This window comes from Zootoca vivipara, chromosome 1 (genome assembly GCF_965207765.1).
Source record: "Zootoca vivipara chromosome 1, rZooViv2.hap1.1, whole genome shotgun sequence".
Lineage (NCBI taxonomy): Eukaryota > Metazoa > Chordata > Lepidosauria > Squamata > Lacertidae > Zootoca > Zootoca vivipara.
The window spans coordinates 75,130,694-75,144,120 of record NC_142582.1 but is presented as its reverse complement, the minus strand read 5'-3'; the positions used below and the strand labels follow the sequence as shown (position 1 = coordinate 75,144,120).

General features: G+C 44.1%; 1 protein-coding gene across 13 annotated transcripts in view; it reads left to right on the top strand.

The window, feature by feature from the left end:
- The first annotated feature begins 932 nt into the window (after positions 1-932).
- ANO5 (anoctamin 5) overlaps positions 933-13,427 on the top strand; it is a 65,323-nt gene continuing 52,828 nt past the window's right edge. For 7 of the 13 annotated variants that reach the window (XM_035117511.3, XM_088668229.1, XM_035117492.3 and 4 more), the window contains exon 1: positions 1,137-1,251. In XM_035117511.3, the coding sequence (XP_034973402.1) occupies positions 1,194-1,251 (58 nt within the window). In that variant the 5' untranslated portion in view covers positions 1,137-1,193. Of the gene's footprint in view, positions 974-1,136; positions 1,252-11,262; positions 11,338-13,427 lie in introns of those variants that run through there. The other 6 variants (XM_060275214.2, XM_088668231.1, XM_060275213.2 and 3 more) reach the window with 4 other exon arrangements.

Below are 13,427 nucleotides of genomic sequence, written 5' to 3'. Positions count from 1 at the left end.
CTCTCCCTCCCTCTCCACTTCTTTGAAGTTGACAGACTCCTATTTGTGGTGTTCGTAACAGGATAACAGAATTGTAAGGGTCCCCGAGGGTCATCTAATCCACCCCCTGCAATGCAGGAACCTCCATGACAGATCCACGACAGATAGCTGCCCAGAGTGGTTGGGGAAACCCAACCAGATGGGCAGGGTATAATAATAATAATAATAATAATAATAATAATAATAATAATAATAATAATAATAAAATTATTATGGTCCTCCAACATCTGCTTAAAACCCTCCAGGGAAGGAGACTCCAGCACCTCTCCTGGGAGTCCGTTCCACTGTCAAACTGCTCCTACTGTCAGAAAGTTATTCCTGATGTTTCGTCGGAATCTCCTTTCTTGTAACTTGCATCCATTGGTTTGGGTCCTACCCTCCGGAGCAGGAGAAAACAAGCTTGCTGCATCTGGCCTTTGAGATACAGTATTTGAAGACGGCCATAAAAATAAAACTATAATACCGGTAACACTCAAGTGGAAGTGAAAAATATTCGCCTTTGTGAAGGAGGAGGGGGTGGAGGACGGGTGACTATGCTCTTGAGAATGCCTCTCGCCTAATGCAGAACGTGGGTGTGAGAAAGAAAGAGAGACAGCAGCATCAGCACCGAAAGACTCAACAGGAAAAGGGTGTGGAGCTCGAGAGAGTGAGAGAGCGCGAGGAGCAAAGCCTCGGCGCCTCCCCCCCCCTCTCCCCGTGACGCAATCCCCAGGAGTAGTAACCCGAGTCCGAACCTTGACAGGAGCGCGCGCAGACCCCGACTCGCGCATTCTCGCCCCCTCCCTTTCCTCCCCAGCTCAGCCTCCAGGGCCGCACGAGGCGCCTCCCCTTGAAGCAATTCAACCTCTCCCCTCCCCCCACCTCCGCGCGCGCGCGCGCCCGCCCTCCCTCCGTCCCACCCTTTGCTTGAGCTCTGTCGGCGGACACTAATTAGGTACTGTACAGTAGTCCGGGGCTCCTCTGGGATTCCAGGGCGAAGAGATAAGCGGTGGGCGGGCGAGGGTGGAGAGAGTGCGCGCGAGAGGAAAGGCTGGGGGCGGCGCGCTCGCGCTCTGCCCGCCCGCCTTCCCCCCTCTTCTTCCCTCACACTGGCTCTCTCTAGCGGGCAAGGCTGCTTGGCTAGCCTGCCCGCCCGCCTCTTCTCCCGAGCAGCCATGAACCGAGTGGGCAAGAAGGATGAGACCCTCATCGAGATGGGTCTGGCCAATGACGGTGAGTAAAGCCATCGAGAGGGAAGGGGGGCGCGGGGGGGGGTCTTGGTCGCTAGTCAGTTTGCCCAGGGAAAAACTTCCCATCCGGCTCCTGAGGCGGAGCTTGGGCAAGCGCCTGGGAATCCCGGGGTTTCCCTTGCCCCGCTCGCGCTCCCTGTCCGGTGCTGAAGGCGCAGCTTCTCCCCACCCGCCACCCCGAGACCGACAGAACCGGGCCGGGTGCCGCTTGGAGGTGGAGGATCCCGGCCTGGTTCTTGGCGGGCGGGCGGGCGGGCGGGCGGGGCTGGCAGCGGCTATTAATTCCGCCGCCCGGTGTTTGGCTGAAATGCGTCGCCTCAGGCTCACTTTTTCCATGTGGGCACCTGCGGTGTGGGGAGGAAGGGTGAGCCCAGAGAAAAGGCGAGCCTGAGTCGGGTGGGGGAGAAGGAGCGAGGCCAGCGGAATTCCCAGGCGGCCGTGCAAGGAGGGAGGGCGGCTCCCTCCTTTCCTCAAAGGGAAGCGGCTCCAGAATCCACTCCGGCTCCAGAGGCCTCTTCAAGCTGTTCCCAGGGGATGAACCAAACGGAAAGGCTCTGTCGCCAGTAGATTTCTACGGGAGGGTCCTTCCTTCAGCAGATCGTAGGACGGCCACATTATACGCCTATGTCACCCAAAGCTTTGTTCAGAAGCATGGGAAGGTGCGGTGTTTTGCATCTGGCACCATTGGGGAAAGGTGAGAGAGTGAGGCCTTGTTGAGATCATGGGTTTCCCAAGACTGTTCCAACTGCCAACTCACTAGACTGCATCAGAGATAATGAAGCTAAGGCTTATGCCCATTATTTAACTTTCCCCTTCTTAAAAAAGAAAGAAAGAAAAATGTGGAACGTCCTGACCAGCCCCTGCCAAGGCCTTCATATCATTTTCTGAAAGCTCTTATTATTACACCAGAAGCTGCCAACCTTTTTGGACCAGCAGACACAATTCAAAGTTCTGTGGGTGCCATTCTCAGAGTGGCTGCTCTAGAGGGCATGGGATAGCACAAAATAGGCTAATAGCTGCTCCCTTCCCTCCATACTTGCTTTGGGCAATCATATATGTCCTGCTGGCCCCGATTGTACAGATCACACCCACCCACTGGACACACCCATGCTAGGAACAGGGAGCATGCCCCTGTACCAGGAAAATACATACAGGCTGGTCACATCACACTCTGTCACACACAGCATACACATACACTCACTGCACCCATATAGACATGCATAACACACACACACACTCTCTCTCTCTCACACACACACACACTTTACATTACACAGCCACACATACATGTCTTCTCACACAGGCTGCATATGCACATAGATCTCTCTCCCACCCCCACCCACCCCACCCACCTCTTTATCTGCCCAAGTGTATGTCTCTCAACCACACAGAAAGCATACACACACATATTCAGAAAAGGCCCTTTATGGGTGAAGGAAGTGCTTACCATTTCAAACATAAAATAAAATACCGCCCCCTGCAAAATGCAAGAAGTAGTGATTTTGCAAGTATACCTTAGGGTCACCAAGGTGATCACTGTTCTACGCAAAAAAGAAAGGTGGCCCATAAGGGGAAAATCACATTTTATCTTAAGGCAATACTTTGATTAAGCCAGCCAAAATATCCCAAAATAGTGTGAAAGCTTTGAAAGCTTGAGTTGAAAGTTTGCACACTGGTTTTGGCATTTGGGTTAGTGTAACACAAGTATTTCCCTAATGTGAATTATACTATTTGCTAGCTTTCCAAAGGAACTTCTTTTCCTTCAGCGTTTTGAGAATTGCATTGTAATTCAAAAGAAATGGACCTGCTCTGTGAAATGGAGACCCTCTTCAAAACATGATTTGGATCTCACAAGGCCACTTTTGTTCAACGCAGCACATAACCTGTGAAAAGTAAAAGGAGATGAAATAGAGGCATATAATATTATCATAAAGGTAAAGGGGTAAAGGGACCCCTGACCATCAGGTCCAGTCGTGTCTGACTCTGGGGTTGCGGCGCTCATCTCGCTCTATAGGCCGAGGGAGCCGGCGTTTGTCCGCAGACAGCTTCTGGGTCATGTGGCCAGCATGACAAAGCTGCTTCTGGCAAACAAGAGCAGTGCACGGAAACACCGTTTACCTTCCCGCTGGAGCGGTCCCTATTTATCTACTTGCACTTTGATGTGCTTTCGAACTGCTAGGTGGGCAGGAGCTGGGACCGAACAACACGAGCTTACCCCGTTGCAGGGATTCGAACCGCCGACCTTCTGATCAGCAAGTCCTAGTCTCTGTGTTTTAACCCACAGCGCCACCTGGGTCCCTATAACATTATCATACATGACCATAAAAACACCTTTGACATAGAATCATAGAATCATACGGTAGAGTTGGAAGAGACCACAAGGGCCATCCAGTCCAACCCCCTGCCGAGCAGGAAACACCATCAAAGCATTCTTGACATATGCCCGTCAAGCCTCTGCTTAAAGACCTCCAAAGAAGGAGACTCCACCACACTCCTTGGTTGACCCAGCACAAGAAAGAAACCTCCTTCATTATGAAGCTATAGATGAAGGCAGGATTTGGTTTCCCAAAGGTGCAACAATCGAGGACATATGAGCAAATTGTCTTTCACCAGTACTAAGCTTTGGGCCTTTTTACTACATAAGTTTTGAACACAAGTTAGAAGGTAGGAGTCTGTGTGTTTCTCCCCTTCTACGTGCTCTAAAACTACTCCCAGTAGTGACTGGTGTGGTGTAGCTTTGGAGGCACCCTCCTGACATCAGTGCTTGGATGGACAGGGCAGGGTAGTGATGAGGTTGGGTGTTTGTGGCCGCCAATGGAGGTTGTAAAACAGCCCAACCTTGATATCACCCAGCCCTGCCCAGGTAAGCTGCAGTGATGCTAGCGTTGGAGGGGAAGCTTCAGTTCCACTCTACCAGATTCTATTGATTATTTGCCTTCATTATATGCAAATTGGAAATCATGCCTTTGAACTGATACTTGCAGGACTTTCACCTCAAGGTGAAATGGAATGGATATGCTATAGCTAAGCTAGACATGGCACTGGAGAATGAATGCAGGTCCTTCCCAAGTCTAGAGGGCACCTCTGCCTCCTCCCCAAACAACTCTGGTGGCTTCGGGAGGGAAATAAAAATACCTCCTGCTGGTGTTTCTTCAGTGCTTCACTGTTGAGTTCTGGACTGGTTGCTGCCACCTGTTCCTTCCTTGGCTTCAGCCTCCCCCAATCCTCATATGCTTACCAGGCTGGGCTGTGGTGACAATGGAGGGTGGCATCACTCAGCAAAGCAACAAAGAAAAATGCTGTTGCAGGTACCATCTTTGTTACCCCAGAGTGGTGACAAAGAAGAGAATAGGACAGTATGCCTGGCAGGTCCTTCTGTAGGCTAGACTAAAGGATGGAAATAATGAAATTAGCTGGGGTGAGGAAGGAAGTGGAAAGCTATGTTGTTTTGTTGTTGTTTGGTGGCAGCTATGGCAACTGAGTCATAGCAGTAGAGAAGTAAATAATGTATTTTTGCATGTGTGAAGTTCTGGTGTATGTATGTGTATACTACTAGTCAACTAAAAAAATGACAGAAAAATCTAGGGTTGGGGGGGGGAATGCTTCATCCCTTCTTTCAAGATCCTTAGTATCCAGTCCCTTTTATAAGATAGATGAAGTGAACCAATATAATGTCAAAGTCAGAGTGTGGTGTTATCGTCATGTTGGAAAATATTATTTTGTAAATTAAATACTGCCTAAAATAGACTTACTAAGCAGTTTCATAATGACTTCCAAGTAGGAGTATTTTTCTCGTAAGTATCTGAGATGAAGTTATTGCTATGACTAAGCTAAAGTGAATATTTACAAAGTGCATAGTTGATGCCATTCCCAAAGCATTTACTAAGCTAGAAAAAAATCCATTGCATCAATTTTTGCCTAGCATCTTTCTTCCGTCATTACTTAATCATTAAAGGAACCCATTATTAAAGTATAATGCAAGCTAGAAATGTACTGATGTTCACTGGTTCCATTCCCACCACCAACACACTGAACTTTCTGTCTCAGTGGACTTTGACCTGAAAGTTTTTTAAAGCATTCCATGGCACCCCAGACTGTGTTTGGGATAGGTGTCATCTTTGAATAAAACTGAAGTCAGAGTTCTAGCAGCTCTGACATCCTGTCTTTGGTAATAGCCAGCATACTTCATGTGTGATTTTTCTGTTGTGTACACATACACACAACACTTGCACATACACATTCACATACACATACAGTAGTCACTTAAATAATAATAATAATAATAATAATAATAATAATAATAATAATTTATTATTTATACCCCGCCCATCTGGTTGGGTTTCCCCAGCCACTCTGGGCGGCTTCCAACCGAATATTAAAAACAGTACAGCATCAAACATTAAAAACTTCCCTAAACAGGGCTGCCTTCAGTTGTCTTCTAAATGTAAAATAGTTGTTTATTGCCTTGACATCTGCTGGGAGGGCGTTCCACAGGGCGGGTGCCACTACCAAAAAGGCTCTCTGTCTGGTTCCCTGTAACCTCACTTCTCGCAATGAGGGAACCGCCAGAAGGCCCTCGGTGCTGGATCTCAGTGTCCGGGCTGAATGGTGGGGATGGAGACGCTCCTTCAGGTATACAGGACCGAGGCCGTTTAGGGCTTTAAAGGTCAGTACCAACACTTTGAATTGTGCTTGGAAATGTACTGGGAGCCAGTGTAGATCTCTCAGGATCGGTGTTATGTGGTCCCGGCAGCCACTCCTAGTCACCAGTCTAGCTGCCGCATTCTGGATTAATTGCAGTTTCCGGGTCACCTTCAAAGGTAGCCCCACGTAGAGCGCATTGCAGTAGTCCAAGCGAGAGATAACCAGAGCATGCACCACTCTGGCGAGACAGTCTGTGGGCAGGTGTGTTCTCTCAGTCATGCACTGCACAGAAGTATAACTTCCCCTCTGTTAGGTAGTGAAAGAATGAAGCATACGAGGCACTCTTGTGGAAACTGAGACAATGAGTGGTATTCAGTTAAACAGTTCCACTAGTGCAATGACTTTTAGCTGCACGGTGGAGCTTTTTCGCTCCCTGTGCAACCCCTAAATCTGTTCTGGGGGCTCCCACAATCTTGAAGAGCAGATTTATGGGGCATGCACAGGATGAATGGGGAGAGGAGAAGGCAAGGGGGTTCAAATTCTCAGTCATATGTCTTTGTGCTAGTGGAACATTCAGTTGACTATGCTAATATCCAGGGAAAACCTGGAAAGGCAGACATCAACCGCATACCTTAAAAACTGATATAGGATGAACCTGAAAGCAATTGAAAAGAGCAAAGTAATAAGGGCCTCAAGGAGGCTTTCACCAAAGTGAGCAAATGCTGCCTCTATTCCCTATCTACTGTCCCCCCACTTCTTGCTTTCATTCTCCTTTCCACTTTTTAGTTTCCCCTTCCCTAACTTATTCATCCATTGCCTCTTTCCTTGCCTCCAAAGATGCCCTGGAATGCTGTTTTACCGGCTTCTTATATCTCTTTAAGGCTAGGAGATATGACTATACTTCAATAGCTTTCTGATTCCTTCAAGACCCAGAAATGCGGCTATAAAAGTCCCACAGAAGTCATATTCCAAGTCAGAGACCATGGAAGGGTCAGGATAAACAATCACAAAATAGGTCTCATGGTTCTGCATAGTAAAAGCAGTGTTTTAAATTAGCCAGGTGTCAGGTGCACTTTGCACCTGGTTTTTGACCACTTGCAACCAAGTGAAGATGCCTGGGTGCCAGGATGGTGCCTGACATCTCCACCATCTGGAGGTGCATGCCTGGGGATCATTGGATCTGGTTTGTTTTCACATACTAATATCCCATCCTTTAGAATTCTATCATTTATATTTCATCTGCACAATCGGAATGAATTTCTGGAACCAATATGCTTTTTCTGTGCAGCCTAAGCAGGTTCAGTCACCTTTAAGAAAAGGTGGTCAGAAAAGGCCAATACAGTCATACCTCGGTTTAAGTACGCTTCGGTTTGAGTTCTTTCAGTTTAAGTACTCCGCAGACCCATCTGGGACGGATTAATCCACTTTCCATTACTTTTAATGGGAAAGTTCACTTCAGGTTAAGAATGCTTCAGGTTAAGTACGGACTTCCAGAACCAATTACACTCATACTTCGGGTTAAGCACGTTTCAGGTTGAGTACTCCGCGGACCCGTCTGGAACGGATTAATCCACTTTCCATTACTTTCAATGGGAAAGTTCGCTTCAGGTTAAGTACGCTTCAGGTTAAGTACAGACTTCCAGAACCAATTGTGTACTTAAACTGAGGTACCATTGTATATTCATGGACTGTCCCTGGATCAAGTGACTTTTCTTCTTTAAGTTCTCAACGTTCTTAACCTAGCTCAAGTTGTCATCTGAACTAGCCAGATAGTCAATCATGGTCAATCCATCATTTGAAAAATAAGATTTTAGAGCTCTTTTACCCAAAAATGGCAACTAGACATTCTGTTTTGGTGACTGTAACTTGGTTTAAGGAGCCACTTGGCACCTAGCTTATATATCTGAGTTTCTAACACTGCGTGTTGCTATCACTTCCTGTCCCATTTATTTGCATCAAAGGCAACATACAGCTATGCTAACCAAAATGTCTTATAGCATGAAGGGAGTCCTCTGTTTTCATTTTTTAGCTGTATACATAATAAATTTGTACCAATCAGTTGCAAAAGAATCTTTATGCTTTGAACCTTGTGACATTTTTATTTTATTAGTCACTTTTTCCATTAGTGCTTTTTATTGTACTTTATTGTACCAGTTTGTCAAAAAAGCACACTCTGATTTCTTCCAGTATCTTTGTATTATCAGCCTGGCTGCTAGTAAAATATGGGTTGTTAGGGGTTTGAAATGTAAGTTTATGTTGTCTCTCATAACAAAAAATTGAGCAGGGTCAGCTCTGGACATTTTGAGGCATTTTGTCCAATAACTGCTTTTCTTTCAACAAATACTTCCTCACAGAATTGAGCCACTCTTAACCCCCCTCCATACCCCTCATGATATGTTGATTCAAGCATAATGCCTCTCCAACAGCTTAGTGAATGTCAGGAAGTAATATGAGCCAAATGTATAGGTGTGAGATGGCATTTCTACAATGTTTTGAGTGCTACCTCTTCTGTTGAGGCCAAGGCAGATTTCAAAACATATTTCCCCCATGTTGAGGTCCAGTCATCTCTACTGATAGTAATCTGTCAGCTTCCCACATCTGCCTTAGACCTTCAGCTATATCCGTATCTATTAAGATTAGCATGCTGTACAGTCTAGGGACACTCAACCCTGTTCTGTCATTTTGGGGAGAGCCCAACAATAGCACAAAAGGGGTAAGGTCTCTCAATGCCTGTTCTTTGATGTGGATTTGGCACGTGAAATTTCCAGTTTGGTACCACGTCAACCAACCATATATTTTATCATGATGTCATCATCCAGTGAGCATTATGAAAAAGGGGAAAAACAGGAACCTGGAACAGGCAAGTTTCCACTGCCTACTATTCCTTCAAATACCGTAAACAGTACTGCTTCCATGTTATTCAAAATACATGTTTGTTCTGCTGTAGAAAAATACTGAGTTTTAGAACTGAGTCAGTCTGTCAGTATTCTAGTCTGAAGGAAATGTATTTGCATCTGGATTAGTTTTCTGAAAACGGGGACATATTTAAGGCACTGGCATTATGTATATTGAAGTACAGTATGTTTTAACCTGCCCATACAAATTTGAGAATGAGGTCTTTAGTTCATGGACACAATGTTGATGTAAAATCATTAGTTCTAAAGTAGCAACTTCCTACAGGGAAAGGGGAGGGAAACTTTTGTTGCTAGTTCTGACCAAATATAGACTTGCTGTGGCACTGACTCACATCAAGTAGAAGTGCACATTCACTGTTAAGCCTTTTGGGCAAGATTTTCAGTTGCAGTGAATGAAACTGAGTCAGGGATATCTCAGCCTTATGGTACAGATTATTTTAGGATTAGTGCAGATATTAGATAAAAAACTTGGTAGTCGTGCTCTTTGCCTGCTGTTTTGAAAGCTAGTACTGTACAGGAACATGGTGAGCTCTTAGTTTTGTTTTGTCTCCTTCATATGGTTCTCAAGTTTCTGGTTTCTTCTTCTTCATTTTATTAAGCAGCTTAAAATTTTATTTTTTGCATTTTCAATTTTACAAACAGAATTTAAAAAACCCTACAAACATAAAAACCCCTTTGACTTACTTCCCCACCTTCATGGATCTTCATATAATAATTTTCCCTTCTGCATCTCTTCCAGGCTCTGTTTTTATAAATCCTTTATCACTCCATAGTTCAAATTTTTACTACAAGTTTTCTGTCAATCCTACCAATGTATGTAATTGTTTACAGTATTTTTTAAAATAAATAATAAACTTCCCCCATTTTTTATTAAAGCCAGTCTCTTCCTGGTTTCTAATTCTTCCTGTGTTTAGCCCTCTCAGCATAATTCATCAGTTTTAGTTGCCACTCTTCCTTGGTCAGAGTTGTGCCATCTTTCAATCTCTGGGCTAACAGCATCCGTGCAGCTGTGGTTGCATGTATGAATAATTTTGTCTGGTCCTTCAGGATCTCTGGAGCTAAAATACGTAAAAGAAGAGCTTCTGGGTTTTTTTTACAAAACATTTTCAGCATTTTTTCAATTCATTATATATCATTTCCCAGAAGTCTATTATCATCTTACATGACCACCACATGTGATAAAATGTGCCCTCTTTCTCTTCACATTTCCAGCATGTTTTAGACTTTGATTTATACATTTTAGCTAATTTACTAGGAGTTAAATACCAACGATACATCATTTTCATATAGTTTTCTTTCAAACAGGCTGTCAATTTTAATCCTATTGTCCATAATCTCTCCCATGCTTCACCTAGTGAATCATAACCGATTTGACCTGTTCATCTTTTGTTTACCAGCCTAATAAAAGTTTATACATTTTTAGAAATTAACTTAGTTTTATTTTCTAAAAGTTCCCTTTTGAACTGGGAGGTTTTGTTTTTATCCATCTTAAACACTTCATTAAGTTGGTGATATTGCAACCAAGCGATTACTAATTCTCTTATGTCTTATGGGGCTTATTTGGGGGGTGCACGCCGCCTTCGTGCTTCCCCCAAGGCTCTCATGACGAGCTCACCATTCATGGAGAACACGGCTCACCATCCACTGCCATTCTACGGTAATCCAGAAGTCCAAGTTTCTGGATTATTGTTTATCAATCTACAGTGCTACCTCTGGTTATGAACTTAATTCGTTGTGGAGGTCCATTCTTAACCTGAAACCATTCTTAACCTGAGGTACCACTTTAGCTAATGGGGCCCCCCTGCTGCCGCCATGCCACTGGCGCACTATTTCTGTTCTCATCCTGAGTTAAAGTTCTTAACCCGAGGTACTACTTCCGGGTTAGCGGAGTTTGTAACCTGAAGTGTTTGTAAGCTGAGGTGTTTGTAACCTGAGGTACCACTGTAATGTCCTTGCAGATGAGCCAGAGTAATTACAATTTCAGTTGAAATTTTGACATACCTATATTGGCACCACCATATAGGTTTTGAAATGATCCACAGCAATATTTTGAGCTATGAAGGCTCTAGTTGTGCTCTAATTGAGCAATACTGAAGCAATATTTTTAAAATTCATGGATGAGCTCAAACCCTTAAGCAATAACAAAAAAGCACTCTCATCTTACAAGCATACTTGGGGGAATCTAAAGAGATGCAGAAGTACAATTCCCCTTCCCCCTCTCTCCTTATATATATAGATATAGATAGATATACCATAAGGAAAACCCACTCCTCCCCCCAAACCCAGTGAGGACACAGCATTCCCAATAGCTATGGAACACTGAGTCATTGAAAAATAAAATGGCTGTGGGAGGGGGGAATAGAATCAGCCTGACTCTCTGAAAGTGGCTTTAAAGAGGAGGGTGTGGCCTCAGCAGCCTCAAAGGCTTCAAATTTTCACTGATCAGCTGACATGATCAGAGAGAGAGCAGGCTAGGAGTGCAGAGGGGGAAAGGAGACAAAGAATGGAAGGTAGGCATAAGCCATAGCCATAATTACTAACGTTTTATAGATTTTATTTTTGTACAAGGTTAGAGTATTTCACATATAAACTGTTTCCACACTGGGCTTTTACTGTGAAATAGTCAACTGTTTTCATTCATTTTTACAGGGCATTAGCTTGGTATTGTTAACAAAATGCCCTGCTCCCATATTTCCCCTGCTTAGCTTCCTTCCCTGCCCCCATGTTCAGAAATTACAGCTCCTTTAACACTGTGTTGAATTTCCCTAGGGATAGATGGTTTATGGTGCAACTGTTGGAGGCAGCTGTGGTCTTTCGTAGGTTGTTCTAGCCATTTCCTTTCATATGCTTCGTCTTTGCACCATCCCCTTTCCAAATAATACGTACTGCCTTCATATCTATTTCTTTTATCCAGCCCCCAAATTGCAGCATAAGGCGTATACTTATTGGGAGTGCAGCAAATGGGGAGAGAGCATTTCATTTTTCGCCTGCCCTGTGGTCCAAATAACATTCCCAGACATTTGGGACTGGGGAAAGGGGGACTACCCACATGGATGCAGAATATTTCTTGGATTCCAGAAGTCTAGAAACGGAGTTGCTATTTCATCTGCAGCTTTAAGTAGACCAGGAATGATTGGGTGCTGCTGATTGTCCACATCTGGAAGCACTGATAGTATCTCTGGGGCTGTTATTTATCTACTAATGCATATAACAGCCCTGTAGTCATATATATGTACCGTATATTCCGGCGTATAAGACGACTGGGCGTATAAGACGACCCCCAACTTTTCCAGTTAAAATATAGAGTTTGGGATATACTCACTGTATAAGAAATACGACCCGGCGTATAAGACGACCCCTGACTTTTGAGAAGATTTTCCTGGGTTAAAAAGTAGTCTTATACGCAGGAATATACTGTATATATGGAGGGGGTCAGAAAGGAAGCATTGATGGATGATTTCCTTCTACCTCAGAAATATTTTGTTTTTAATGGGGGAAACTGTTGTTCACTATTTGGATTAGAGAAATGACAAGCAGAAAAGGGTAAGATGCATTCCAATTACCGGTACTTCTCTAGTTTTTTTCTTCTCTAAAGCAGCTTTTCTTTTCTTTTCTTTTTAAAAGGGCCATGACACACACACACACACACACACAGAGAGAGAGAGAGAGAGAGAGAGTGTTTGAATCTGGGTCCCCCCAGTCCTAGACCAATACTTTAACCGTGTTTTTAAAAGTGTTCAAAGCAGCTTCAATATATAGATTGAATAAAATTCTAATCCAAAGATCAACAATAAACATACAGTCAAACCTTGGTTGTCAAATGTAATCCGTTCTGGAAGCCTGTTCAGCTTCCGAAATGTTCGACAGCCAAGGCATGGCTTCTGATGGGTTGCAACAGCTTCTTGCACTCAAGCGGAAGCCGTGTCGAATGTTCAGCTTCCAAAAAGCGTTCGAAAACCAAAGCATTTACTTCTGGGTTTTTGGTGAAATGTTCAAAAACAGAACTGTTCGACAACTGAGGTTTGACACTACCACTATAAACTTAACAAACAGGTGACAAATAAAAAACCATCAAAGCCCCTTGCGATAGCATGGAATCAAAAGCCAAAGTTTTTAGAGCTTTTATTAAAATAATACAGAGCAGGTCAATCCCTCCTCATGACCTGAAGTCATTACAGCTCTACTTGGAGCAACATATTCATATGGTATTCATATCTCACACACTGAAAAAATCTGGAGCGGGGCCTGATTAGACAAAGAGAGTTCTCAAGGGTGTTAGGGTTTCTGGATTGTTTGCCTGTAATGTGTAGCTAACCCCTCACTACTACTCCTAACAACACTGAGAGATAGGATAGCATGTGTATTCCCAGACCAGTACTTAGGAAAATGTATTTTCAGTTTGTTGAGCATCTCTCGTGAAATAATTAACGTTCTCTTGGGATGATGACTAAACAAGGATAACCTTGTTTTGTATGCATATGATGTCTCTGGCTCACAGCCACAAATCTCCACATGCACATGTTGAAGATGTCAAGTAAAGAAACAGTTAACAACTTTCTCATCAAGTGACCAAGATGAAGGAATGACCCACTGCCTGATA